The 26,286-nt window shown below is 46.3% G+C and overlaps 1 protein-coding gene and 1 pseudogene across 1 annotated transcript in view; one reads left to right on the forward strand and one right to left on the reverse strand.

Annotated features, from left to right (window-relative positions):
* Positions 1–26,286, reverse strand: part of LOC124616363 (adenylate kinase isoenzyme 5) — a 459,756-nt gene that overhangs the window by 231,291 nt on the left and 202,179 nt on the right. Inside the window, exon 3 of the mRNA XM_047144672.1 lies at positions 7,444–7,554. Within this exon, the coding sequence (XP_047000628.1) occupies positions 7,444–7,554 (111 nt within the window). The remainder of the gene's footprint in view (positions 1–7,443; positions 7,555–26,286) is intronic.
* Positions 4,432–4,549, forward strand: LOC124617159 (annotated as a pseudogene).

A 26,286-nucleotide genomic window follows, 5' to 3' on the forward strand; every position in this document is an offset into this window, starting at 1 on the left:
CTGCGCGTCTATAAAGGCTTAATGATTCATCTGCGGGTGCGCACTGAGGTGACAATTTTTTTGTGTCCGGTGAGCTTTCTGACATGACAAGTTTAACGAGCATGGGAATCATCCTGTAATCTGCTTGACGTGATTTAACGAATCACGGAAAACCTAAATCAGTCGATTTTCTATCTTTTGATTATTTATACCAATATTTGTCAGCAATGCATTCGTATGGTGATTGAGCTACAGATACGTACGTACGCCACACGCCGCTATACAGTGCATGACGAAAAGTTCTGTGTGCCATTATCAGTTATTCCCATCCCTGAGCCACTCGCAGTTGTACTGTAGTCTATATGCCTCTGGACTTACCCAGAACAGGCTGTACTCTAAACAGTCACAACACATGACATATTGTACTAATATAGACTTGTGGCTGATTTCATTTGACAGCCATAGGGCATACATAATGCATAGAGTACAAAAATTAGGGATAAAAAGGAAAAACCCCTTTAGATGCCGCAGCTGTGGAGAAATTGGTTTGAGACATACAACAGAACTGTGTTCTTGCAAGAAGACGTACATTTTTGTTGCATTATTATTTTCTGCAAGCACGGGAACAGAGCTTCAGTTCTGTTACGATAAAGGTACACTGTGTCAAAAATACCACGGTGTGTTGACAGAAAACCTTCGAAACAAAAGTCAGAACATTCTCTGTAAACAGTGCTGCAGAACTTCAACGTATTTAAAGAACGGTGGCTTAGCTCGAAGAGAACCGACTACCGCCTGCTATGGTGCTGCCATCTCTGAAGTTCCTCAGGACCCCACCTTCTAAGCGGCGGACACGTGGTGTATTTAGCACAGGTTGTGGCAGGGCAGCTAAACCTACTCGCCCATGGCCTCTGCCAACAACGCGTCTTTGTCAGTCAATAGCTAAGATACGCTCTCGAGTCACATTAACGTGACCATCATTCATTAGCCTGAATAACCACTTTCTGCAGCGCGGAACGCTGCGAGACGAGTCTTTGAGGTCATGGAAGTTACCGACGGGGATTGGAGCCATGCCGACTCCAGCACCGTGGTCAGCTGGCCTAGTGCTCTCGGTTGAGGGTCCATGCCGCGGACAGCATGATCGAAAAGGTCCCACAGATTTTCCATTGAGTTTTAAACTGGGAATTTTGGTGGCCACAGAATACGATAAACTCATCCTCGTGCTCTTTGAATCGTGCTCGTACACTGCGGTATGCGTGACGCGCGGAATTGTCCTGCTGGTAGATGCCGTCGTGCCGATGAAAAAAAAAATTGCGTCTATGGGTGTGCATGGTCCCCAACAATTGACGCATACTTGTGTTAATCCAGTGTGCCTTCCATAATGACAAGATCATCCAGGGAACGCCATGAAAACATTCGCCAGACAAAAATGTTCCCTTCTCCGTCCTAGACGCTTTGCTTTCAGACGCTTCATGCCATACACGCCAATAGCCATGGAACATAAAACGTGATTCATCTGAAAAGGCCACCTGCCGTCACTCAGTGGATGCCCAGTTGGCGTACATATTCCAATCTTCTTCGCGGATAAACAGCAGTCAGCGTGGCTGCATGACCAGGGCGCCTTCTTCAGAGACCCATATGCAGCAATGTTCGCTGAAAGGTCTTTGGGACACGCTTTTGTTAGCCCCTTGGTCCATCTGGACGGTCAGTTGCTCAACAGTTACACGTCTATTCGTCTGTACTACCGTCGTTGAGCCCTGTCACCTATGGCCTGGGGTGCATCACAGTTGCATCGGCGTTTGATTTTAGATAGCGCAATTTGCCATGCGTGGTATACCTCAAACACGACGACACGCGAAAGGTTTTCAAACTTAGGCGTTTCGGAAATGCTTCCACCCATGACCCGAAAAATTGGTTCAAATGGCTCTAAGCTCTATGGGACTTAACATCTGAGGTCATCAGTCCCCTACACTTGGAACTACTTAAACCTAACTAACCTAAGGACATCACACACATCCATGCCCGAGGCAGGATTCGAACCTGCGACCGTAGCAGCAGCGCAGTTCCGGACTGAAGCGCCTAGAACCGCTCCGCCACAACGGCCGGCCCATGGCCCGAAAGCCAATTACCGCGCCCGTTAGGACGTCAGATAAATCGCTGCATTTCCGCTTTACGACGACTGCATTTTTTCCCCGTTCCTTCGACGCTCTATATACGTCCTCCACTGCTAGTGCTTCCACCTGCCACCTGTAAGTGGTTACTGCACGTTGACTTCGAACATAGCAGGTGGTGACATTAATGTGATTGAACTGTGTAGAAGTCAAGAGCTGGACCAAGTACAGTCTTATAAGTAAGATCGTGGCCAGGTTAAACAGCAGAAAATATTTGACATCGAACTAAAACACAAGCATACATCATGTATGAACAAAAGAAAAATGGAAGTACAATTAATTATACGTCCAGTCACCGCAGCGTCGATAATTTTTTGGCATCTCCGAGGCACGTCTACTTTGCTAATGACTTTATTTTCGTATGCAAGGATCTGGTGATTTAGATTGTACACTCCTGGAAATGGAAAAAAGAACACATTGACACCGGTGTGTCAGACCCACCATACTTGCTCCGGACACTGCGAGAGGGCTGTACAAGCAATGATCACACGCACGGCACAGCGGACACACCAGGAACCGCGGTGTTGGCCGTCGAATGGCGCTAGCTGCGCAGCATTTGTGCACCGCCGCCGTCAGTGTCAGCCAGTTTGCCGTGGCATACGGAGCTCCATCGCAGTCTTTAACACTGGTAGCACGCCGCGACAGCGTGGACGTGAACCGTATGTGCAGTTGACGGACTTTGAGCGAGGGCGTATAGTGGGCATGCGGGAGGCCGGGTGGCCGTACCGCCGAATTGCTCAACACGTGGGGCGTGAGGTCTCCACAGTACATCGATGTTGTCGCCAGTGGTCGGCGGAAGGTGCACGTGCCTGTCGACCTGGGACCGGACCGCAGCGACGCACGGATGCACGCCAAGACCGTAGGATCCTACGCAGTGCCGTAGGGGACCGCACCGCCACTTCCCAGCAAATTAGGGACACTGTTGCTCCTGGGGTATCGGCGAGGACCATTCGCAACCGTCTCCATGAAGCTGGGCTACGGTCCCGCACACCGTTAGGCCGTCTTCCGCTCACGCCCCAACATCGTGCAGCCCACCTCCAGTGGTGTCGCGACAGGCGTGAATGGAGGGACGAATGGAGACGTGTCGTCTTCAGCGATGAGAGTCGCTTCTGCCTTGGTGCCAATGATGGTCGTATGCGTGTTTGGCGCCGTGCAGGTGAGCGCCACAATCAGGACTGCATACGACCGAGGCACACAGGACCAACACCCGGCATCATGGTGTGGGAAGCGATCTCCTACACTGGCCGTACACCACTGGTGATCGTCGAGGGTACACTGAATAGTGCACGGTACATCCAAACCGTCATCGAACCCATCGTTCTACCATTCCTAGACCGGCAAGGGAACTTGCTGTTCCAACAGGACAATGCACATCCGCATGTATCCCGTGCCACCCAACGTGCTCTAGAAGGTGTAAGTCAACTACCCTGGCCAGCAAGATCTCCGGATCTGTCCCCCATTGAGAATGTTTGGGACTGGATGAAGCGTCGTCTCACGCGGTCTGCACGTCCAGCACGAACGCTGGTCCAACTGAGGCGCCAGGTGGAAATGGCATGGCAAGCCGTTCCACAGGACTACATCCAGCATCTCTACGATCGTCTCCATGGGAGAATAGCAGCCTGCATTGCTGCGAAAGGTGGATATACACTGTACTAGTGCCGACATTGTGCATGCTCTGTTGCCTGTGTATATGTGCCTGTGGTTCTGTCAGTGTGATCATGTGATGTATGTGACCCCAGGAATGTGTCAATAAAGTTTCCCCTTCCTGGGACAATGAATTCACGGTGTTCTTATTTCAATTTCCAGGAGTGTATTTACGTTTAATAAGCAGTCCATAATGTAATTGTAAAAGTGCTTATTTATCGCTGTAGATCACAGGATTTTTAAAAAGAAACTATTCATTGGAAAAGGTACGTTCCAAATAACATCGTTTCTCTACATAGTTTCCTTCAATGTCTTTGTATTTGCTCCACCAATCGAGCTTCAGAGAGTGGCCCAGAAATGTTGCGACAAACTTCGAGGGGTTGTAGGGGGTGTCTTGAGGAACAAATCAAGGACAGGGACCCGGATCCGGTAACGTCATCCGACGACGCTGCGCAGCGTTGAAGTTATAGGAGCCGGCCCCTGTCGCTAGGCCACCCCTTAGGCAGCGAGTGTGACTCTGTACGCTCACGGATCGTAGGCGGAATGTCTCTCTTTGTTGTTTGTTATTCAGTGATCGCGACTGATTGCCACGATTGCCAGTGGAAAAGATGGAGCTACCTGCTGCGTATACAGCAATTGTGCCAACGGCCTTGCCGCAGTGGTAACACCGGTTCCCGTCAGATCACAGAAGTTAAGTGCTGTCGGGCTGGCGTAGCACTTGGATGGGTGACCATCCGGTCTGCCGAGCGCTGTTGGCAAGCGGGGTGCGCTCAGCCCTTGTGAGGCAAACTGAGGAGCTACTTGACTGAGAAGTAGCGGCTCTGGTCTCGGAAACTGACATATGGCTGGGAGCGCGGTGGGCTGACCACATGCCCCTCCAATCCACATCCAGTGACGCCTGTGGGCTGAGGATGACACGGCGGTCGGTCGGTAACTTTGCCCCTTCATGTCCTGTTCGGGAGGAGTTTAGTTTTTAGTTAGGCATTGACTCCTAGGAATGCAATGCTCTGTTGCGTTAATAGATTGGATACAGGTTTCGATTTACTGTTCATTTTTCTCCTGTATAGTGAAATACACTGGAGATTTTAAAGGGTTCTAGAAGAAAGATAAACCAGAGATGGTAACCCATGTCCGAGACCGTCACCCACCGATGCCATAGAGCATCGCATTCAGAAGAGACTAGGCCCTTCTACGCCGCAGTTAGCTCCATCTTCTACACTGGCGATCGTGACAATCAATCACGATTACTGAAAAACAAACAAATTTGCGAGACGTTCTGCTTGTTGTCCGTCAGCGTACAAAGTCGCAATTACTGCCGAAGGGGTAGCCTAGTGGGCAGTGGCCGGCGCCTGTAGCGTCGTTGGATGACGTTACGCGACACGGGATCCTGTCTTCGATTTCTTGCTCAAGATACCTTCTGCAGCCCCTCGAAGGTTGTCGCAACATTTCTGGTACAACTTGTGTATCTCCCAACAATAGAGAGACGCCTTGAATGTGATTTCGACTTTTCCAAAGGGTGTCGTTCGTGTTTGGCCGTCATTCGGCGTAGTTCCTAACAGGCACAAATTAATTCTGTCCTGCAAGAAGCTTTCTGGCATGCACCGCCTCCACAACTTTGTCATGCGATGACAATTTTAATTCATTAAGCTGCTGTTTTTCATCAGATCAGAACGGCGAAAATGAGTTATAGCTGTTCAGGACTGTACGCTTAGTGCTCAGGCAGCTCAGAACGCCGTGCGGGGTAGCCGTTCGGTCTCAGGCCCCTTGCCACGGTCCCGTCCCCCCCCCCCCCCCCCCCCTCCCCCGTCGGAGGTTGGGAATGTGTGTTGTCCTTAGCGTAAGTTAGTTTAAGTTAGATTAAGTAGTGCGTAAGCTTACGGACAGATGACCTCAGCAGTTTGGTCCCATAAGATCTTACCACAAATTTCCAATTGCAACACAGAACCTGGATTCTGGATGTACTGGATTCCATTCCCATTTGCATAGGGCGAGTTTCTCATGAAGTAGAATCACATCTCCACTCTTCGTTTTGATCATGGGTTTCATATCTCGTAGTGCCTCGCATTAGCTATCACTGTTCATTATTTGACATCTAGGAGGGTAATAAATCAATAACGGATATTTCATATTTCAAAACACTCCTCATATCCACTCTCTTGCTGAAGCTTGGCTTTTGAACTTTGTTGCTGTAGGCGAGGACTGTTGTTTCCACATAGTATTCCGAGTATTCCGCCACTTCCTTTGTGATTCAAAGTGATCGACCTACGTCTCATCGGCGGTTACTACGCAGCTGAGAAAGTCCTCATATTCCTCTTAGAAACCCCTCAAATGTGATTTCGACATTTCCAGACGTTACTGTTTGCGGTTGTCAGTTGACGTGGACCAAACGAGCACAAACTTTGCGATAGTTTAGAGCTCCATGGACGATTGCAAATACTGAACCATAGAAGATGTTCATCTCGTGCGTAAAATCATCATTTTTCTGACGTTCTCATCACTCCAAATCACTCGCTCAGCCGTATCGATCTTCCTGCCCGTTTTCAGAGTGAATGGCCAACCTGAAAGTTCCTCACCAAAGGTACAGATAAACTTTTAAAGCAATCTTCCCGCTCGTAATTTTTTTCGCTCATTGAGACAGGTGTCACCATATTGCAGCTGCTTTCTGCGCATTATCTCCGCGGCTTCAATCCTTTCAGACTATAGAACACGAAATAAACTCCTCACTTCTTTCTTGCTGCATATGGACAACGGTATAGTGACTAATGTATATGTGTCTCAACATTACCAATGCTGTAGCAGGTCTATAACACAGTGCAGAGAGAGGGGTGCACTGTAGGAGGCCTAGGACGCGAGTGTCTTACAGTTACCAGTACCATCCTGCTGTAATAGTTCCGTAACTCAGTGCAGTGGATGCCAGGGAAACAAATCATCAGTAGATTATGGCTAAGCCATGTGCATTTCATCGTTACCAACTGAGTACGGCTGTAACAGGCCTCTAACGCGATGTTCGGGAAGTTATAGCGCATTGCGTAGAACAGTGCTAGGTCACGTACGTCACACCGTTTCCAATGGTACATGCTGCAGCATGTCCGTAACACAGTGCAGGCGTTGTTATAGAAGTAGGGGTGTAGTAGAGTAAGGCTAGCCTGCATATGCCACACTATAACGATGTCATAGTTCTGTAATAGGTCCGGAACCAATACAGAGGGGACTACAGAGACGTGGCGGAATTATAATACGGACAGGCTGCGTGTGTCTCACCATTACCGATGGCGTACAGCTGTAGCATGTCTGTAACGTATTGCAAGCGACACTAGACAGATAGGGATGCAGTGGAGTACGGTTAGAGCACGTTTGTCTTCCGGTTATCATTGTCTTCCACATGTGATAAGTCTGTAACACAGGCAGGGCATGTTACAGAGCACGGACGTTGTATAGTAGGACTAGGACAAATATGTCTCACCATTCCCAATGAAATACAGCAGTAGTACATCCGTGACCAGTGTAGAGGGCGTTACAGATGGAGGCGTGCAACAGAGTAGGGCTAAGCAACAGGTGTCTCACCATTATCAATGGAGTGCTGCTGGGGCAGGTCTGTGACACGGTGCAGGGGACGTTACAGTAGAGTAGGGCTAGGCCGCGTGCGTCTCACCGTTACCAATGGCGTACTGCTGCAGCAGGTCCGTCATGTTGATATGCGTGATGCCGCGCTTCTCCTGCATCAGCGTGTCACAGTGCGTCACCTTACCGCTGCCGGGGCCGCCTGCAACACCACAACACATTTACACTCACTGCACACACATCGTCAGCAATGCTGAAGCGCGTGACATATCAGAACACGAAATGGGTGAAGTGTCTTGTAGATGTATAGCGTCGTGTGCATATATATACAGGGTGGTCCATTGATCGTGACCGGGCCAAATATCTCACGAAATAGGCGTCAAACGAAAAAACTACAAAGAACTAAATTTGTCTAGCTTGAAGGGGAAAATCAGATGGCACTATAGCTGGCCCGCTAGATGTCGCTGCCATAGGTCAAACGGATATCAACTGGTTTTTTTTTTGTAAATAGGAACCCCCATTTTTATTACGCATTTGTGTAGTACGTAAAGAAATATGAATGTTTTAGTTGGAGCACTTTTTTCGCTATGTTGTAGATGGCGCTGTAATAGTCACAAACATATGTCTCACAATTTTAGACGAACAGTTGGTAACAGGTAGGATTTTTAAATTAAAATACAGACCGTAGGTACGTTTGAACATTTTATTTCGGTTGTTCCAATGTGATACATGTGCCTTTGTGAACTTATCCTTTCTGAGAACGCATGCTGTTACAGCGTGATTACCGGTAAATACCACATTAATGCAGTAAATGCTCAAAATGATGTCCGTCAACCTCAATGCGTTTGGCAATACGTGTAACGACATTCCTCTCAACGGCGAGTAGTTCGCCTTCCGTAATGTTCGCACATACATTGACAATGCGCTGACGCATGTTGTCAGGCGTTGTCGGTGGATCACGATAGCAAATATCCTTCAACTTTCCCCACAGAAAGAAATCCGGGGACGTCAGAACCGGTGAACGTGCGGGCCATGGTATGGTGCTTCGACGACCAATCCACCTGTCATGAAATATGCTATTCAATACCGCTTCAACCGCACGCGAGCTATGTGTTGGACATCCATCACGTTGGAAGTACATCGCTATTCTGTCATGGAGTGAAACATCCTGTAGTAACATCGGTAGAACATCACGTAGGAAATCAGCATACATTGCACCATTTAGTTTGCCATCGATAAAATGGGGGTCAATTATCCTTCCTCCCATATATTAACCCGGCAAGGTCGCTGATGTTCCACTTGTCGCAGCCATCGTGGATTTTCCGTTGCCCAATAGTGCATATTATGGCAGTGGACGTTACCGCTGTTGGTGAATGACGCTTCGTCGCTAAATAGAACGCGTGCAAAATATCTGTCATCGTCCCGTAATTTCTCTTGTGCCCAGCGGCAGAACTGCACACGACGTTCAAAGTCGTCGCAGTGCAATTCCTGGTACATCGAACTATGGTACGGGTACAATCGATGTTGATCTAGCATTGTCAACACCGACGTTTTTGAGATTCCCGATTCTCGCACAGTTTGTCTGCTACTGATGTGCGGATTAGCCCTGACAGCAGCTAAAACACCTACTTGGGCATCATCATTTGTTCCAGGTCGTGGGTGACGCTTCACATGTGGCTGAACGCTTCCTGTTTCCTTAAATAACGTGACTATCCAACTATCTGGCGAACGGTACGGACACTTGGATGATGTCATCCAGGATACCGAGGAGCATACATAGCACACGCCCGTTGGGCATTTTGATCACAACAGCCATACATCAACACGATATCGACTTTTTCCGCAATTGGTAAACGGTCCATTTTAACATAGGTAATGTATCACGAATCAAATACCGTCCACATTGGCAGAATGTTACGTCGTACCACGTACTTATACGTTTGTGACTATTACAGCGCCATCCATCAAAAAGCGAAAAAAGTGGTCCAACTAAAACATCATATTTTTTACGTACTACACGAATATGTAATAAAAATGGGGGTTCCAACAATAGCGCCATCTGGTTTCCCCCTTCAAGTTAGACGAGTTTCGTTCTTTGTAGTTTTCTCGTTTGATGCTTATTTCGTGAGATATTTGGCCTGGTCACTATCAATGGACCACCCTATATATATATATATGTGTGTGTGTGTGTGTGTGTGTGTGTGAAGACGGATATTAGTAGAGAAGGGGTCAGAAGAGGATTAGGAACAGACCCAAGATTCTAAGAAATCGCTCTTTGCCTATCGAAGATCATGTTGCCATGGGTGTGCTCATGATATTCGTTCGGATATTCCTCCTAAAGCAACCACCCGCATGTTTTAAATTTGTATTTGCTACTTAAACACATGTTCCTTTACACACCAGAAGCTGATGCAGCTTACTTAACTGTCAATTATAAATTATTAGGTGGATAACAGAGGATATTAGTGCAACTGGTGTACTGCTACAACACTTGTAGAAAAGAGAATACTAGTACGCGTTCCACTGACTTCACTGTGAGATTAAGTTTTTTGCTTTTCAGTCAATAGAACCAAAAATGTATTGGCACACGATGACACAGACTGTCATTACGTTAAGTGAATGGATAATAACGTAGCAGAGTCCCCACGTCATCCTCAGAGATCATGGTAGCTTGCGAAGTCTCATTCGCGACCACGGACAGAATTCATGGACTCTTAGTAAGGTATGTTGCGACACGCAAATTAAGCTATGTATTGCTCAACAGATTAACTAGAAACATTTATTGGAGGAATCAAATCAGCTTTCTGCACTGCTTCGCTATCAAAACCAGTTTAAATAAAGGTCGCCATTATCGCTTTGAAGTGCTGGAGAGGGTTAATCTTGTCAATGGTCTCAGAAATATGGTTAATGTCCTAGGGCTACCCAACTATTCAGGAAGATTCGTAGATCCAATGAATGACCAGAAGAGCACAAACTGCAAACAGTCAACGTATCACTTCCAGCTGGTTCTTATGTACTTACGCCAACAACCTGCACTAAAACAAAAGAGGATAACCATTGAATATCAATACAAACAAAGAGACACGAGGCCACCACACCTATAGTTTCCACAGAAAAATCTTCAATGTATTGCCTTCAATTACACCTCGCCAAATCCGTCACTTTTATTAAAAACCAACTCCAGTTCACTAACAGCATTACAGTCTGACCTTTACATCATCCTCGTGATGCGCTAATGGAACGTGGCCGGCCTCCTGCTGGATTAGACTGCGGATTACAGACAATTCATTGCTGTGCTCATAAAGGCTTTGCGACAACTTGCAGACTTTATCGTATTATTCTTCCGCTATCAAGTTTGCTCCATCCCGTTAAAGCCACTCGTTCCCATTTTGTGAACTTCGTTTCATGGTTCTTTAATCGTGAATTAATTAAAGCTGTACACGTTGGTACACAGTAACCACATAAGCGTGTTGCAAAGAGACGTATGTTACCGAGAAGGTGCACTTTGATTGTAAGACCTTGCCACGTCATCTGTAGTTTTTTTTCAGATGTGCAACTGAAGTATTTTTATGTGGTGTACGATGGCACAGTGACAAAACGCATATCACGGTTGTATTTTCTAATTTCATATATGGAATTCACAAATGTGATAGTTATGCTTGAAGCACCAAGATTCTTTTTGTCTTCCCTGACTCATCAGTCTTCTGACTGGCTTGATATGGCCAGCCACTAATTTCTCTCCAGTTGCCAAGTTTTCATCTCAGAGTAGCACTTCCAACCTACGCCCTCAGTTATTTGCTGAATGTATTATAATCTCTATTTTCTTCTATAGATGTTACCGTCTACAGATCCTCTGGTACCGTGGAATTTATTGCCTGGTGCCTTAATACCTCCTATCATCCTGTCCCCCCTCCTTGTCAGTGTTTCTATCTGTTCTTTCTTCGCCGATTCTGTGAAGAACGTTCTGATTTCTGACAGTATAAGTCACCTGAATTTCAACACTCTTCTGCAGCACCATATCTGAAAGGCTTCGATATCCTTCTGTTCCTGTTTTCCCATTGTCCATGATTCACTGTAGAACAATGCTGTGCTCGAGACGTACATTCTCGGAACTTTCTTCCTCAAATTAAGGCCTGTGTTCGATACTGGTATGTTCCTCTTGGCCTGGAATGCACTCTTTACCTGTGCTGTGCGCTCTTTGATCCTCCTTGCTTCGGCCGTCATAGTTTATTTTCCTTACAAGACACCACAATTCGTTGCTTCACCTACTTCGTCAGGAACAATTTTGATGTGACGTTTCTTGCTATTCACATTTCTGCTGCTTCTCATTACTTTCGTTTTTCCCCGGTTTACTATCAACCCGTATTCTGGGCTCGTTAGATTGTTCATCCCATTCAATAAACCCTGCATTTCTTATTCATTTTCACTGAGGATAGTAATGACATCAGCGAATCTTATTGACATTCTTTTTCACTGAATTTTAATCCCGCTCTTCAACCTTCCTTCTATTTCCTGCTTCTTCGATGCATAGGTTGAACAGTACGGGCGAAAGATTCATCTCTGCCTTATATCCTTTTTAATCCGAACACTTCGTATTTGGTCTTTCAGTCTTATCGTTCCCTCTTGGATCATGTACGTATTATACATCACCCGTCTTTCCCTGTAGCTTACTCCAATTTTTATCAGAATTTCGAACATCTTGCACCATTTCACACTGCCAAATACTTTTCCTGGATCAAAAAATCCTATTAGTGTACCCTGACTTTTCTTCACTCTTGCTTCCATTATTAAGCGGATCATCAGGACTGCCTCTTTGATTTCTTTACCTTTCATAAAGCCAAACTGATCGTTATCTAACAAATCCTCAGTATTGTTATCCATATTTCCGTATATTTTCTTGTCAGCAGCTTGAATACATGAGCTGTTATACTGATGATCGTTATCTAACAAATCCTCAGTATTGTTTTCCATATTTCCGTATACTATTCATCTACATCTACATTTATACTCCGCAAGCCACCCAACGGTGTGTGGCGGAGGGCACTTTACGTGCCACTGTCATTACCTCCCTTTCCTGTTCCAGTCGCGTATGGTTCGCGGGAAGAACGACCGTCTGAAAGCCTCCGTGCGCGCTCTAATCTCTCTAATTTTACATTCGTGATCTCCTCGGGAGGTATAAGTAGGGGGAAGCAATATATTCGATACCTCATCCAGAAACGCACCCTCTCGAAACCTGGCGAGCAAGCTACACCGCGATGCAGAGCGCCTCTCTTGCAGAGTCTGCCACTTGAGTTTATTAAACATCTCCGTAACGCTATCACGCTTACCAAATAACCCTGTGACGAAACGCGCCGCTCTTCTTTGGATCTTCTCTATCTCCTCCGTCAAACCGATCTGGTACGGATCCCACACTGATGAGCAATACTCAAGTATAGGTCGAACGAGTGTTTTGTAAGCCGCCACCTTTGTTGATGGACTACATTTTCTAAGCACTCTCCCAATGAATCTCAACCTGGTACCCGCCTTACCAACAATTAATTTTATATGATCATTCCACTTCAAATCGTTCCGCACGCATACTCCCAGATATTTTACAGAAGTAACTCCTACCAGTGTTTGTTCCGCTATCATATAATCATACAATAAAGGATCCTTCTATCTATGTATTCGCAATACATTACATTTGTCTATATTAAGAGTCAGTTGCCACTCCCTGCACCAAGTGCCTATCCGCTGCAGATCTTCCTGCATTTCGCTACAATTTTCTAATGCTGCAACTTCTCTGTATACTACAGCATCATCCGCGAAAAGCCGCATGGAACTTCCGACACTATCTACTAGGTCATTTATATATATTGTGAAAAGCAATGGTCCCATAACACTCCCCTGTGGCACGCCAGAGGTTACTTTAACGTCTGTAGACGTCTCTCCATTGATAACAACATGCTGTGTTCTGTTTGCTAAAAACTCTTCAGTCCAGCCACACAGCTGGTCTGATATTCCGTAGGCTCTTACTTTGTTTATCAGGCGACAGTGCGGAACTGTATCGAACGCCTTCCGGAAGTCAAGAAAAATAGCATCTATCTGGGAGCCTGTATCTAATATTTTCTGGATCTCATGAACAAATAAAGCGAGTTGGGTCTCACACGATCGCTGTTTCCGGAATCCATGTTGATTCCTACATAGTAGATTCTGGGTTTCCAAAAACGACATGATACTCGAGCAGCTTGAATGCATGATCTGCTACACTGTTTGTGCAACAGTTTTCGCAACTATCTCTTCGGAACTGAATTGATGACATTTTTCCGAAATTCTGATGGTACGTCGCCAGTCTCATAGATTCTACACCAGCTTGAATAGTCGTGATTTTAGAAATTCCGATGGAATGTTATCTATCCCTTCTACTTTATACGATCTCAGATCTTCCAGAGTTCTTTTAAATTCTGACTAATACTGCATCCCCTACGTCTTTCTTATCGACCACGGTTTCTTGTTTCTTCTTCCATCGAGTGATGAGACAAGTCCTCCCCCTCATGGAGGCCTTCAGTGTGCTCTTTCCACTGTGCTTAACACAGTAATTTCCGATGCACTCTTAATGTTCCCTGCCTTGTTTTTGACGTCACAGAAGATTGCTTCGACTTTTCCGTACGCCGGATCAGTCCTTCCGACTGTAATTTCTCTTCCTATTTCTTCACATTTTTCCTGCAGCCATTTCGCCTTGGCCTCCCAACACTTCCTAGTTATTTCATTCCTAACGGATTTATATTGCTGTATTCCTATCTTATCCTGAACATCTTCGTATTTCCGCCTTTCTCCATCAATTGAAGTATTTCTTTTGTTACGTATGGTTTCTTCACAGTTACCTTCCTCGTACCTACAAGTACGTTTGACTGTCCAACATATCTGATTGCCGTTTCCGGAAATGTCCATTCCCCTTGAACTGAACTGCCTACTGTGATATTCTTCATCGCAGTATCCACATCCTCAGTGAACCACCAACGCGCCCCCTCATTGATGAGTACTTCACAGACCCACTTCCTTCCACACTGATTCTTCCGTACGATTCTCATAAACTTCATTCTACTCTTCATCACTACTAAATTATGATCTGAGTCTATATCCGCTCCTGGGTACGCCGTAGAATCCAGCAACCGACTTCGGAACCTGTCTGACAGTGAAGTAATCCATTTGCAACTTCCCGTTTCTTCGGGTCTTTTCCAAGTATAGCTCCTCCTCTTGTTATTCGTGAACACGGTATTCGCTATTGACATCTGAAATTCATTTCAGAGCTCTTTTAGGTGTCCTCCTCTCTCATTCCTACTGCCTAGCCGGCCGGAGTGGCCGAGCGGTTCTAGGTGCTACAGTCTGGAACCGCGCGACCGCTACGGTCGCAGGTTCGAATTCTGCCTCGGACATGGATGTGTGTGATGTCCTTAGTTTAGTTAGGTTTAAGTGGTTCTAAGTTCTAGGGGACTGATGACCACAGCAGTTAAGTCCCATAGTGCTCAGAGCCATTTTTGAACCTACTGCCTACCCCGTATTTTCCCGTAAGCCTTTCTTCTATTTCTTCTCCGACAACCGCGTCCCAATTCCTCATGATTATTAGATCTCCCTTTAAATACTGAATTACCGGTTCAGTATCCTCACATACTTCCTATACCCATCTTCTAGTTGCGACATCGGCATGTATTATGCAGTGGTTTCCATTGCCTTCTGCATCCTCATGATGTTGATCATTGCTCATTCTTCGCCTTTTTGGGGCAGTTTTCCATCCCAAGAACAAAATTCTGTGCGGCTGGTCCCGGCGGAGGTTCGAGTCCTCCCTCGGGCATGGGTGTGTGTGTTTGTCCTTAGGATAATTTAGATTGAGTAGTGTGTAAGCTTAGGGTCTGATGTCCTTAGCAGTTAAGTCCCATAAGATTTCACATACATTTGAACATTTGAACAAAGTTCTGTTCGTTCCTCCGCCCTCATTTACAAGGCCGTTGACAGAGCAAAGATGAGTACTTATGCCGGAAGACTTTGGCCACTGCTGCTCATGATTTTTATTCAGAATTTAGGCAGTGACTGGGTTCAAACCCGGGACACATGATGTTTTGATTACTAATTAAAGATGCCACACGTATACCAGGGGGTCACGGTGATCATACAGTATGATAATTATTGAACAATACGAAATAAAATCGTCATAACTTCTGAACGGATTGCATTTGGACGTTCAACCTGCACGGTTGGTCGCGGGACATGATGAGAATCAGTGTGCGCATGGTTTAGTTTAGCCCACTTTCATTAGTACGGGTTCGTCAATAGGCAAAATTGACGCATTTGCGGGCTGGTAATCCGTATTTCACGGTAGAGAAGCCTCTTCACCCTCAACGGCTCACTGTGTGGCGTCCAGTGTCCAGTCACGGAATAATCGATGCGATATTCCTTGATGGCACGGAGACTACCGAACAGTATGTGAAGGTTTTGGAAGCCCCATTATCCAAAGTGACCCTGATTTCGACAAGATGTGGTTCATGCATGACGGAATTTTACCCCATCGAACCAAGAGAGTGTTTGATGTCCTGGAGGAGCACTTTGGGGACCGCATTCTAGCTCTGGAGTACTCAGAGGCCACTGACATGGGCCTGATTGGCCGCCATATTCTCCGGATCTGAACACAGGCTACTCCTTTTTGTGGGGGCTATATTAAAGACAAGGTGTACAGCAATAACCCCAGAACCACTGCTGAGCTGAAAATAGCCATTCAGGAGGTCGTCGACAGCATCTATGTTACGACACTTCAGCGGGTCATGCAAAATTTCGATCTTCGACTGGCCACAGTATTGCCTATGACGGCAGGCATATCGAAGATGTCATAACCTAAGTCCGGATATCTGTAGTGACGTTTACATGTTGAATAAAGTGTGTGCAGGCCGTAGTTCGTAATAAATTACGATTTTTTTCATATAGTTTGTAAGTAGGCTGTTTAGGTTTTTTTATTGGTAACGCCACCTCTGTATGAAAATCACTGGCTGTGCTGTGTGCAGTCTGTGGCTGCTTTGCATTGTTGTAATACTCGCCATTGTAGTGTTAGGCAGTTGGAGGTGAGCCGCCAGCAGTGGTGGATGTGGGGAGAGAGATGGCGGAGTTTTGAAATTTGTCATGAACTGCTATATTTATATATGATGATATCAAGGTAAATACATTGTTTGTTCTCTATTAATATCTTTCATTTGCTAACTATCCCTATCAGTAGTTAGTGCCTTCCATAGTTTGAATCTTTTATTTAGCTGGCAGTAGTGGCGCTCGCTGTATTGCAGTAGCTTGAGCAGCGAAGATTTTTGTGAGGTAAGTGATTTGTGAAAGGTATAGTTTAATGTTAGTCAGGGCCATTCTTTTGTAGGGAATTTTGAAAGTCAGATTGCGTTGCGCTAACAAAATATTTGAAACGTCCCCTTTCAACAATTATACATGACTGTGCTTAAACTGACACACAATATTTTGTTAGCGCAACGCAATCTGACTTTCAAAATTCCCTACAAAAGAATGGCCCTGACTAACATTAAACTATACCTTTCATAAATCACTTACCTCACAAAAATCTTCGCTGCTCAAGCTACTGCAATACAGCGAGCGCCACTACTGTCAGCTAAATAAAAGATTCAAACTATGGAAGGCACTAACTACTGATAGGGATAGTTAGCAAATGAAAGATATTAATAGAGAACAAACAATGTATTTACCTTGATATCATCATATATAAATATAGCAGTTCATGATAAATTTCAAAACTCCGCCATCTCTCTCCCCACATCCACCACTGCTGGCGGCTCACCTCCAACTGCCTAACACTACAATGGCGAGTATTACAACAATGCAAAGCAGCCACAGACTGCACACAGCACAGCCAGTGATTTTCATACAGAGGTGGCGTTACCAATAAAAAAACCTAAACAGCCTACTTACAAGTTCAATGTTTGTTGCCCTGTAAGAAACCTGTTTAAGGACACTGCCACACAAACGTATGGAAAATAAGATATTACGTGGATACAGTTTTTTATTGTCACAGAGGTAACTTGCAGTGGACCAAGGAGGTAAAATTAGCTAACAGCAAAAGCATAAAATAAGATGGTCACTTCAAAGATAAAAGGCTATACAGTGAAATGGCGTCCTTGAAGAAATTCACTGCGGTTTTGGGCCCATGTATACAAAAGACCATCTAATATTTCAGTCTAAATGTTAATTTGAAATTGCTAATATTGAATTGTGATTGGGAAATGCGATGGGTATATATTAATGTTGGAAATCAATTGGACATTCGTCAGAAACGATTTGAGAAAACAACAATAAATGTAAATCATAATACCTGAATCCGGAAATAAGTTTGGACCATAAATAAAAGGGAAATATTTCTTAATGATAATTACATTATTGACAAACACAATGCTGGTTATTCAGCACGGAGCTAAATTCAGAACTCTGACAACATAGATCTACAGAATAAATAATAATTTCGTGTGGCTCAGTGGCCTCGTGCAATTCTTTCCGTTGGACAACACTTCGCCAGCCGCTGTGGCCGAGCGGTTCTAGGCACTTCAGTCCTGTATCGCGCGACCACTACGGTCGCAGGTTCGAATCCTGCCTCAGGCATGGATATGTGTGATGTCCTTAGGTTAGTTAGGTTTAAGTAGTTCTAAGTTCTAGAGGACTGATGACCTCAGATGTTAAGTCCCATAGTGCTCAGAGTCATTTGAACCACCTGACAACACTTCGGCGACTTGTCTGTCCATAATCTACCTCAGTTATCAAACTGGGGAGAGAAGACCTACAGTTTAACGTGGAATCCAAACCACGTGCTGTTTCTGGCGACTTCTCACATCGTTGAGAGATTAAAGCTAGGCTATAACTAAGGGTGAAAAATCTGTGGTCCGACCGAGATTCCATCCCGCGACTTCTCGGTTTCCGAGCACGCTCTTTTTCTGTGTGTGTGTGTGTGTGTGTGTGTGTGTGTGTGTGTGTGTAATCTCCTTTTGTTCGTTGCATTTGTTCGGGGTGGACGTCCCATGACACTCGTTTTTTTTTGTACAGAGAGCAACTAACCCTCTGACCGAACATGCTGAGCTACCGTGCCGGCTTACTGTCAGACCACCAGACCCGCTTCAGTAGATCTACAGAATCATCAGAATCAAGAACTGCTGTACAAATGAAAAGTAGAATGGTTCAAATGGCTCTGAGCATTATGCGACTTAACTTCTGAGGTCATCAGTTGCCTAGAACTTAGAACTAATTAAACCTAACTAACCTAAGGACATCACACACATCCATGCCCGAGGCAGGATTCGAACCTGCGACCGGAGCGGTGGCTCGGCTCCAGACTGTAGCGCCTAAAACCGCACGGCCACTCCGGCCGGCAAAATAGTAGAAATTTCAGGGAAAAGATTAAGAGATTCTGCGAGGAAGATGATTAAATTAATTTATTAAGTTTAACTGTACAACGTAGCAGGAGCAACGGTGTAAAAATAAACAATGACAGTTAAACGAATATTTTGTATACGCACAGGGCGTAACAACAACGCGATACCATCACTGTCGACACAAAAGTAACTATACTAGCCGACGGTGGTTCAACCGCTAAGCTGAATCCCGGAAGAAGGAACGTAATTCGACGTGAGAGTCTACGGCGTGGGGTCGGGGGCAGAGAGTCTGAACACCGAGTAAAGACGAGCACAGAGATCATCACAAAACGCGATCACGGCGAACGACTGAACACTAGCACGCGAAAACAGACCACAGCTCGAGGCGGACGGGACGTCCGTGGTAGCTGAAATCAGCGGAAGGACTGCGGACGTGGCTTATCGCCGCCCCCGGTAGCTGAGTGGTGTGCCGGCACGGTAGCTCAGCGTGTTCGGTCAGATAGCCGGAGGGCCTCTGTAATAAAAAAACTGAGTGGAAGGATCAACAAACGAACTTGAAAGGATATCATGTGGCGTCCGCAACAACCAAACACATCGACAAAAAAAATAAATAAATAAATAAAATAAAATAAAATAAAAAATGGTCAGCGCGACAGACTATCAATCCCAAGGGTCCGGGTTCGATTCCCGGCTGGGTCGGAGATTTTCTCCGCTCAGGGACTGGGTTTTGTGTTGTCCTAATCATCATCATTTCACCCCCATCGACGTGCAAGTCGCCGAAGTGGCGTCAACTCGAATGACTTGCACCCGGCCAACGGTCTACCCGACGGGAGGCTCTAGTCACACCACATTTAAATATTTAGGTAAAACTCTGAGTCAACGTTTCTGCCCATACAATACTTCGCTCGCGCAGTCTGCAGCAGCTTGCCGCATTCCTCTGCCGCAATATCCACGCCAGCTCATGCGCGTCCATTCGATATCCACTGGCAGTGATACCAGTCTAACAGAACAGTCGCGACACTCCATCTCTTTTTTTGTCACGCACAGCGATTGTAGCGCGCCAAGCGGCCAGGAAATTATACTGTTGAGTTCGGCGAGATCTTGCGAAAGCGAATCGTAATTTTTTTTATTGGTCTGTAGATTGGTTTTCACAAACGGGAGCTTCTGTGGCACAACAAACTGCAGCAACAACAACAAGAAGTCACCACATTTGTCTTTTTTCATTTTTCCTAACGGCCCTAGGAAGTGCGAACTGCTACATTACAGAACAGTTTATTTACGATTTTCTTGTAACCTAAAGATATATACTGTAGAATGTCGTGTTGCTTAAGAACAAAAATTTTGCGAGGAAACAGCAGAATATCTGACCTTTTTCAGAAAGGCGTCGCATATCTAGTAAAAAACGTGAAGTTTTCTTCGTTATACTTACATTTAAATCAGTAGACGTGGAACGTGGGTAACGTGTGCAGAATGCAGTACCTACATTATTTAACGTAGCAGATAAGCTGCCACAACTGTAGCTGAAGGAAAAACGACACGGAGAGAAAATAAGAGAACAAAAGCTCTAAAACTGTTCCCCAACACAGAAGAAACCAATTCCACAGTTTCTGCTGCTTCTGAGCCACAAGCGGCAAGAATCTTCAACACATTCGCTTTTGAAACAAAAGTAATTACGTTTACAAAATATTTATTTATTAGATAGTCGAGTGAAGTGTTAGACTGTGCGAAACATTCGGCTCCCTACAATGTAGTTACATGTCAAGGAAAGTGCCTGTCATAATAAGAACAGTCAACAAAAGAAATATATTCTTTTCATGCGTGAAATATGTGTTTATATTTTCTAGTTATCAGTGGAGTACGCTGCAGTTATACAGGGTGTCACAAAAAGGTACGGCCAAACTTTCAGGAAACATTCCTCGCACACAAAGAAAGAAAATATGTTATGTGGACACGTGTCCGGAAACGCTTACTTTCCATGTTAGAGCTCATTTTATTACTTCTCTTCAAATCACATTAATCATGGAATGGAAACACACAGCAACAGAACGTACCAGAGTGACTTCAAACACTTTGTACAGGAAATGTTCAAAATGTCCTCCGTTAGCGAGGATACATGCATCCACCCTCCGTCGCATGGAATCCCTGGTGCGCTGATGCAGCCCTGGAGAATGGCGTATTGTATCACAGCCGTCCGCAATACGAGCACGAAGAGTCTCTACATGTGGTACCGGGTTGCGTAGACAAGAGCTTTCAAATGCCCCCATAAATGAAAGTCAAGAAGGTTGAGGTCAGGAGAGCGTGGATGCCATGGAATTGGTCCGCCTCTACCAATCCATCGGTCACCGAATCTGTTGTTGAGAAGCGTACGAACACTTCGACTGAAATGTGCAGGAGCTCCATCGTGCGTGAACCACATGTTGTGTCGTACTTGTAAAGGCACATGTTCTAGCAGCACAGGTAGAGTATCCCGTATGAAATCATGATAACGAGCTCCATTGAGCGTAGGTGGAAGAACATGGGGCCCAATGAAGACATCACCAACAATGCCTGCCCAAACGTTCACAGAAAATCTGTGTTGATGACGTGATTGCACAATTGCGTGCGGATTCTCGTCAGCCCACACATATTGATTGTGAAAATTTACAATTTGATCACGTTGGAATGAAGCCTCATCCGTAAAGAGAACACTTCCACTGAAATGAGGATTGACACATTGCTGGATGTACCATTCGCAGAAGTGTACCCGTGGAGGCCAATCAGCTGTTGATAGTGCCTGCACACGCTGTACATGGTACGGAAACAACTGGTTCTCCCGTAGCACTCTCCACACAGTGACGTGGTCAACGTTGCCTTGTACAGCAGCAACTTCTCTGACGCTGACATTAGGGTTATCGTCAACTGCACGAAGAATTGCCTCGTCCATTGCAGGTGTCCTCGTCGTTCTAGGTCTTCCCCAGTCGCGATTCATAGGCTGGAATGTTCCGTGCTCCCTAAGACGCCGATCAATTGCTTCGAACGTCTTCCTGTCGGGACACCTTCGTTCTGGAAATCTGTCTCGATACAAACGTACCGCGCCACGGCTATTGCCCCGTGCTAATCCATACATCAAATGGGCATCTGCCAACTCCGCATTTGTAAACATTGCACTGACTGCAAAACCACGTTCGTGATGAACACTAACCTGTTGATGCTACGTACTGATGTGCTTGATGCTAGTACTGTAGAGCAATGAGTCGCATGTCAACACAAGCACCGAAGTCAACATTACCTTCCTTCAATTGGGCCAACTGGCGGTGAATCGAGGAAGTACAGTACATACTGACGAAACTAAAATGAGCTCTAACATAGAAATTAAGCGTTTCCGGACACATGTCCACATAACATCTTTTCTTTATTTGTGTGTGAGGAATGTTTCCTGAAAGTTTGGCAGTACCTTTTTGTAACACCCTGTATACACAAACGAGTAATTTTTATTCGTAAAACTTCCGTTGCTTTGAAGTATTGCGTTATAATAGAAAATGGCTAAAACGATCATTGCTATTTTAGTAACAACGCCAACAGAACTGAGCAAGAAACATATGGTGTAAGAACTGGTACAGCGTTGCTGAGACAATAATGTCCCTGCTATGTGGCGTGGCCTATTAAATCATATGCGTGTACGTGTGTTGTACAAGACATGTCCCGTCTTGTTTGTATGTTAGTTTTTCATTGTCGTCATTCGATATCTGTTGTATTGCAGAATGGCACCAACCCAAGTCTAGAAGTTCTTTACTAAGTGCGGCATCAGTGAAGTACGATGACCCATTTCCTTCAAAAGATTAAAAATGGGAGGAGACACAACACACTTGCGATATCATACGAGGAGAAAGAAACACTTCCATCGCTGTTTACGATAAAAATAGAGAGCAGCTCATCTGGTGTCGCGGGCCGGGGTGGCCGAGCGGTTTTAGGCGCTACAGTCTGGAACCGCGCGACTGCTACGTTCGCGGGTTCGAATCCTGCCTCGGACATGGATGTGTGTGATGTCCTTAGGTTAATTAGGTTTAAGTAGTTCTAAGTTCTAGGGGACTGATGACCTCAGATGTTAAGTCCCATACTGCTCAGAGCCATTTGAACCTTTAAGGGTACCGCACCTCGCGTCCAGCTAGTCTATAATTTGAGATTGTTTTAATGAATGGTGTTGTGTCTACTACATCCTGAGATGACATGACGTCTAAGCTGTATTATATCCATAGACCACCTTATCGCCTTCAAACGGCTGCGTGCGCGAGCCCGCCTCCTTATCCGCCAAGGCAAGCAGGAGTGCTGGGAGCCGTATGTGTCCACCATTGGCCTCCATGTCACTCCAACGCAGGTCTGGGCCAAGATTCGGCGCGTCTGTGGCTATCGGACCCCTGTCAGCGTCCCTGCGCTCTCACTGAATGGAGCAGCTTGTACTGACTCCGACGCCATTGCAAACCGCTTGGCAGAGCATTTTGCTATGAGTTTGGCTTCTGCGAATTACCCCCTGGCCTTCCGCTCCATTAAAGAGCGTAATGAACGTCGGAGCCTTTCATTTCGCACCCACCATCCAGAATCGTACAATGTTCCATTCAGTGAGTGGGAATTTCGCAGTGCCCTAGCCGCTTGCCCTGATACCGCTCCTGGGCCAGATGGCATCCACTGTCAGATGCTGAAACACCTTTCAGTGGACTGCCAGCGACGACTCCACGACCTTTACAACCGTATTTGGGTCGAGGGTGAGTTTCCGTCGCAATGGCGGGAAAGTATTGTTGTCCCCATTCTGAAACCGGGCAAGAACCCTTTGGAGGTGGACAGCTACCGTCCCATTAGCCTCACCAACGTTCTTTGCAAGTTGCTTGAACGGATGGTGAGCCGGCGCTTGAATTGGGTACTGGAGTCTCGGGGCCTTCTGGCTCCGTCTCAGGGTGGGTTCCGTAAAGGCCGCTCCGTCGCCGACAGTCTGGTGAGCCTGGAGTCGGCCATCCGTACTGCCTTTGCCCGTCGTCAGCGCCTGGTCGCTGTCTTTTTCGACATGCGGAAGGCGTACGATACGACATGGCGTCATCACATCCTTTCTACACTTCATGGATGGGGTCTTCGGGGCCCTCTGCCGATCTTTATCCGCAATTTTCTGTCGTATCGTACCTTCCCGTGCAAATCGCGGTCTCATATAGTTCCTCCCAAGTCCAGGAGAACGGTGTGCCACAGGGTTCTGTTTTAAGTGTCTGCCTGTTTTTAATAGCCATTAACGGGCTCGCTGCGGCCGTGGGAAATTCTGTCTCCGCTTCCCTGTATGCTGACGACTTCTGCCTTTACTACAGCTCTATTGGCATTGCAGCTGCCGAACGTCAGCTACAGGGCGCTATCCGCAAGGCGCAGTTTTGGGCTGTAGCGCATGGTTTTCGGTTTTCGGCTGCCAAGACCCGCGTTATGCATTTCTGCCGGCGCCGAACGGTCCTTCCTGAGCCGCGGCTATATCTTGACAACGAACTTCTTGCTGTGGTGGAGACACACAGGTTTTTGAGTGTAGTTTTTGATGCCCGGTTGACTTGGCTGCCTCATATTCAGCAGCTTAAACAGGCGTATTGGCGGTATCAAAATGCTCTGCGATGCCTGAGCTACACCAGGTGGGGCGCCGACCGATCTACTCTCCTACGGCTCTACCAGGCGTTAGTCCAGTCTCGTCTGGATTATGGGAGCCTGGCTTATGGCTCAGCATCCCCGTCTGCGTTGCGGGTGCTGGACCCACTCTTACACAGCGGAATACGACTTGCCACTGGTGCCTTCCGGACCAGCCCTGTGGACAGCATACTAGTGGAGGCAGGTGTCCCTCCCCTGCGGTTACGGCGCCAACGTTTGCTGGCCGCTTATGCTGCCCATGTTTTTAGCTTGCCCAGGCATCCAAACTATCGTCTCCTGTTCCCGCAATCGGTCGTCCATCTGCCAGAACGTCGGCCCCGGTCAGGTTGTACGATCGCGGTCTGCGTCAAAGAGCTTCTCTCCGGGCTTAGGGTTTCCGCTGTTCCACCTCCTTTCCGGGCTACTTTGCGTACACCCCCATGGTGTGTTCTTCGCCCTCGCCTTAGGCTCGATTTGGCACAGGGCCCGAAGGACTCAGTCCCTCCAGAGGCCTTCCGCCGCCGCTTTTATTCCATCCTGGCCACGTATCAGGGCTCTGGCGTTGTATACACTGACGGTTCGATGGTTGCTGGTCGTGTCGGTTATGCGCTAACTCTAGGGGACCATTCCGAACAACGTTCCTTGCCGGATGGCTGCAGCGTTTACACTGCTGAGCTGGTCGCCATCTTTCGTGCCCTAGAGTATATCCGCTCCTGCTCAGGTGAGTCCTTCGTTATCTGTAGCGATTCTCTGAGCGGTTTACGAGCTCTCGACCAGTGTTTCCCTCGTTCTCGTCTGGTGATGGCTATCCATGAGTCCCTGCATACTCTTGCCCGTTGCGGCCGCTCTGTGGTCTTTGTGTGGACCCCCGGTCATGTCGGTATCCCGGGCAATGAACATGTTGACCGCCTGGCGAAAGAGGCCACCAGTAAACCATCTCTGGATGTTGGCCTCCCAGAGACTGATTTGTGGGCAGTCTTACGCCGCAAAGTTTTTGCGCTGTGGGACGATGAATGGCGTGAACTGACAACGCGTAGTAAACTCCGTGCTGTCAAGGAGACGACAGCTGTGTGGCGGTCATCCCTGCGAGCCACTCGCAAGGACTCAGTGGTCCTATGCCGGCTCCTCGTTGGCCACTCCCGGCTGACACACAGTTATTTACTGCGCCGGGAGGACGCTCCTCTATGTCGCTGCGGGGCGGCTCTGACAGTGGCCCACATTTTGTTGGCCTGCCCCCTTTTAGCTGTGGTCAGGTAGACATTTGCGCTGCCTGATACACTCCCTGCCCTTTTATCTAATGACCCTGCTATGGCTGGCTTAGTTTTACGTTTTATTCGGGCAGGGGTTTTTTATCGTTTAATCTGAGTGTTTGTTATGTTCTTTTCTGTTGATTCTGGCCATTGGCCTAGAATTTTAATCTGAATTTTTAATGCGTTTCTCGGTGGTTGGCTTTTCCTTTTTTGTTTCTATGGTCGGCCAACCACCGACACACTCTGTGTGATTTTAATTCGTCTTGTCTGGTCTTTGTCTAAGTTTCTCTTGTACTGTGTCGTCTGTGATCTATCCTGTTACTCGTTTTTATTCTCTGTGGGTGTTTTTAGTATTTGGAAAAAAGGGACCGATGACCGTAGCAGTCTGGTCCCTTTAATCCCACAAACCAACCAACCTGTATTATATCTTTTGATTCTGTTGAGTTGACTTATGTTTCCTCAAAAATGACAGAGCTATTTCATACATTTTGTTTATATTTAGATATTCTTTTTTTAAGTAGCAGGTCTAAGCAATGTTATATCTTGGGATTCTGTTTAAGTAAATTTCTTTTTTCTGAAAGGTGCCATACGTCACGTTTAGTTATATTATATCATATTAGAACAAATAAGCCCTCGGTCGCAGATATTAAGTCAAAATTGACC

The sequence above is a fragment of the Schistocerca americana genome, chromosome 5 (genome assembly GCF_021461395.2).
Source record: "Schistocerca americana isolate TAMUIC-IGC-003095 chromosome 5, iqSchAmer2.1, whole genome shotgun sequence".
Classification (NCBI taxonomy): Eukaryota; Metazoa; Arthropoda; class Insecta; order Orthoptera; family Acrididae; genus Schistocerca; species Schistocerca americana.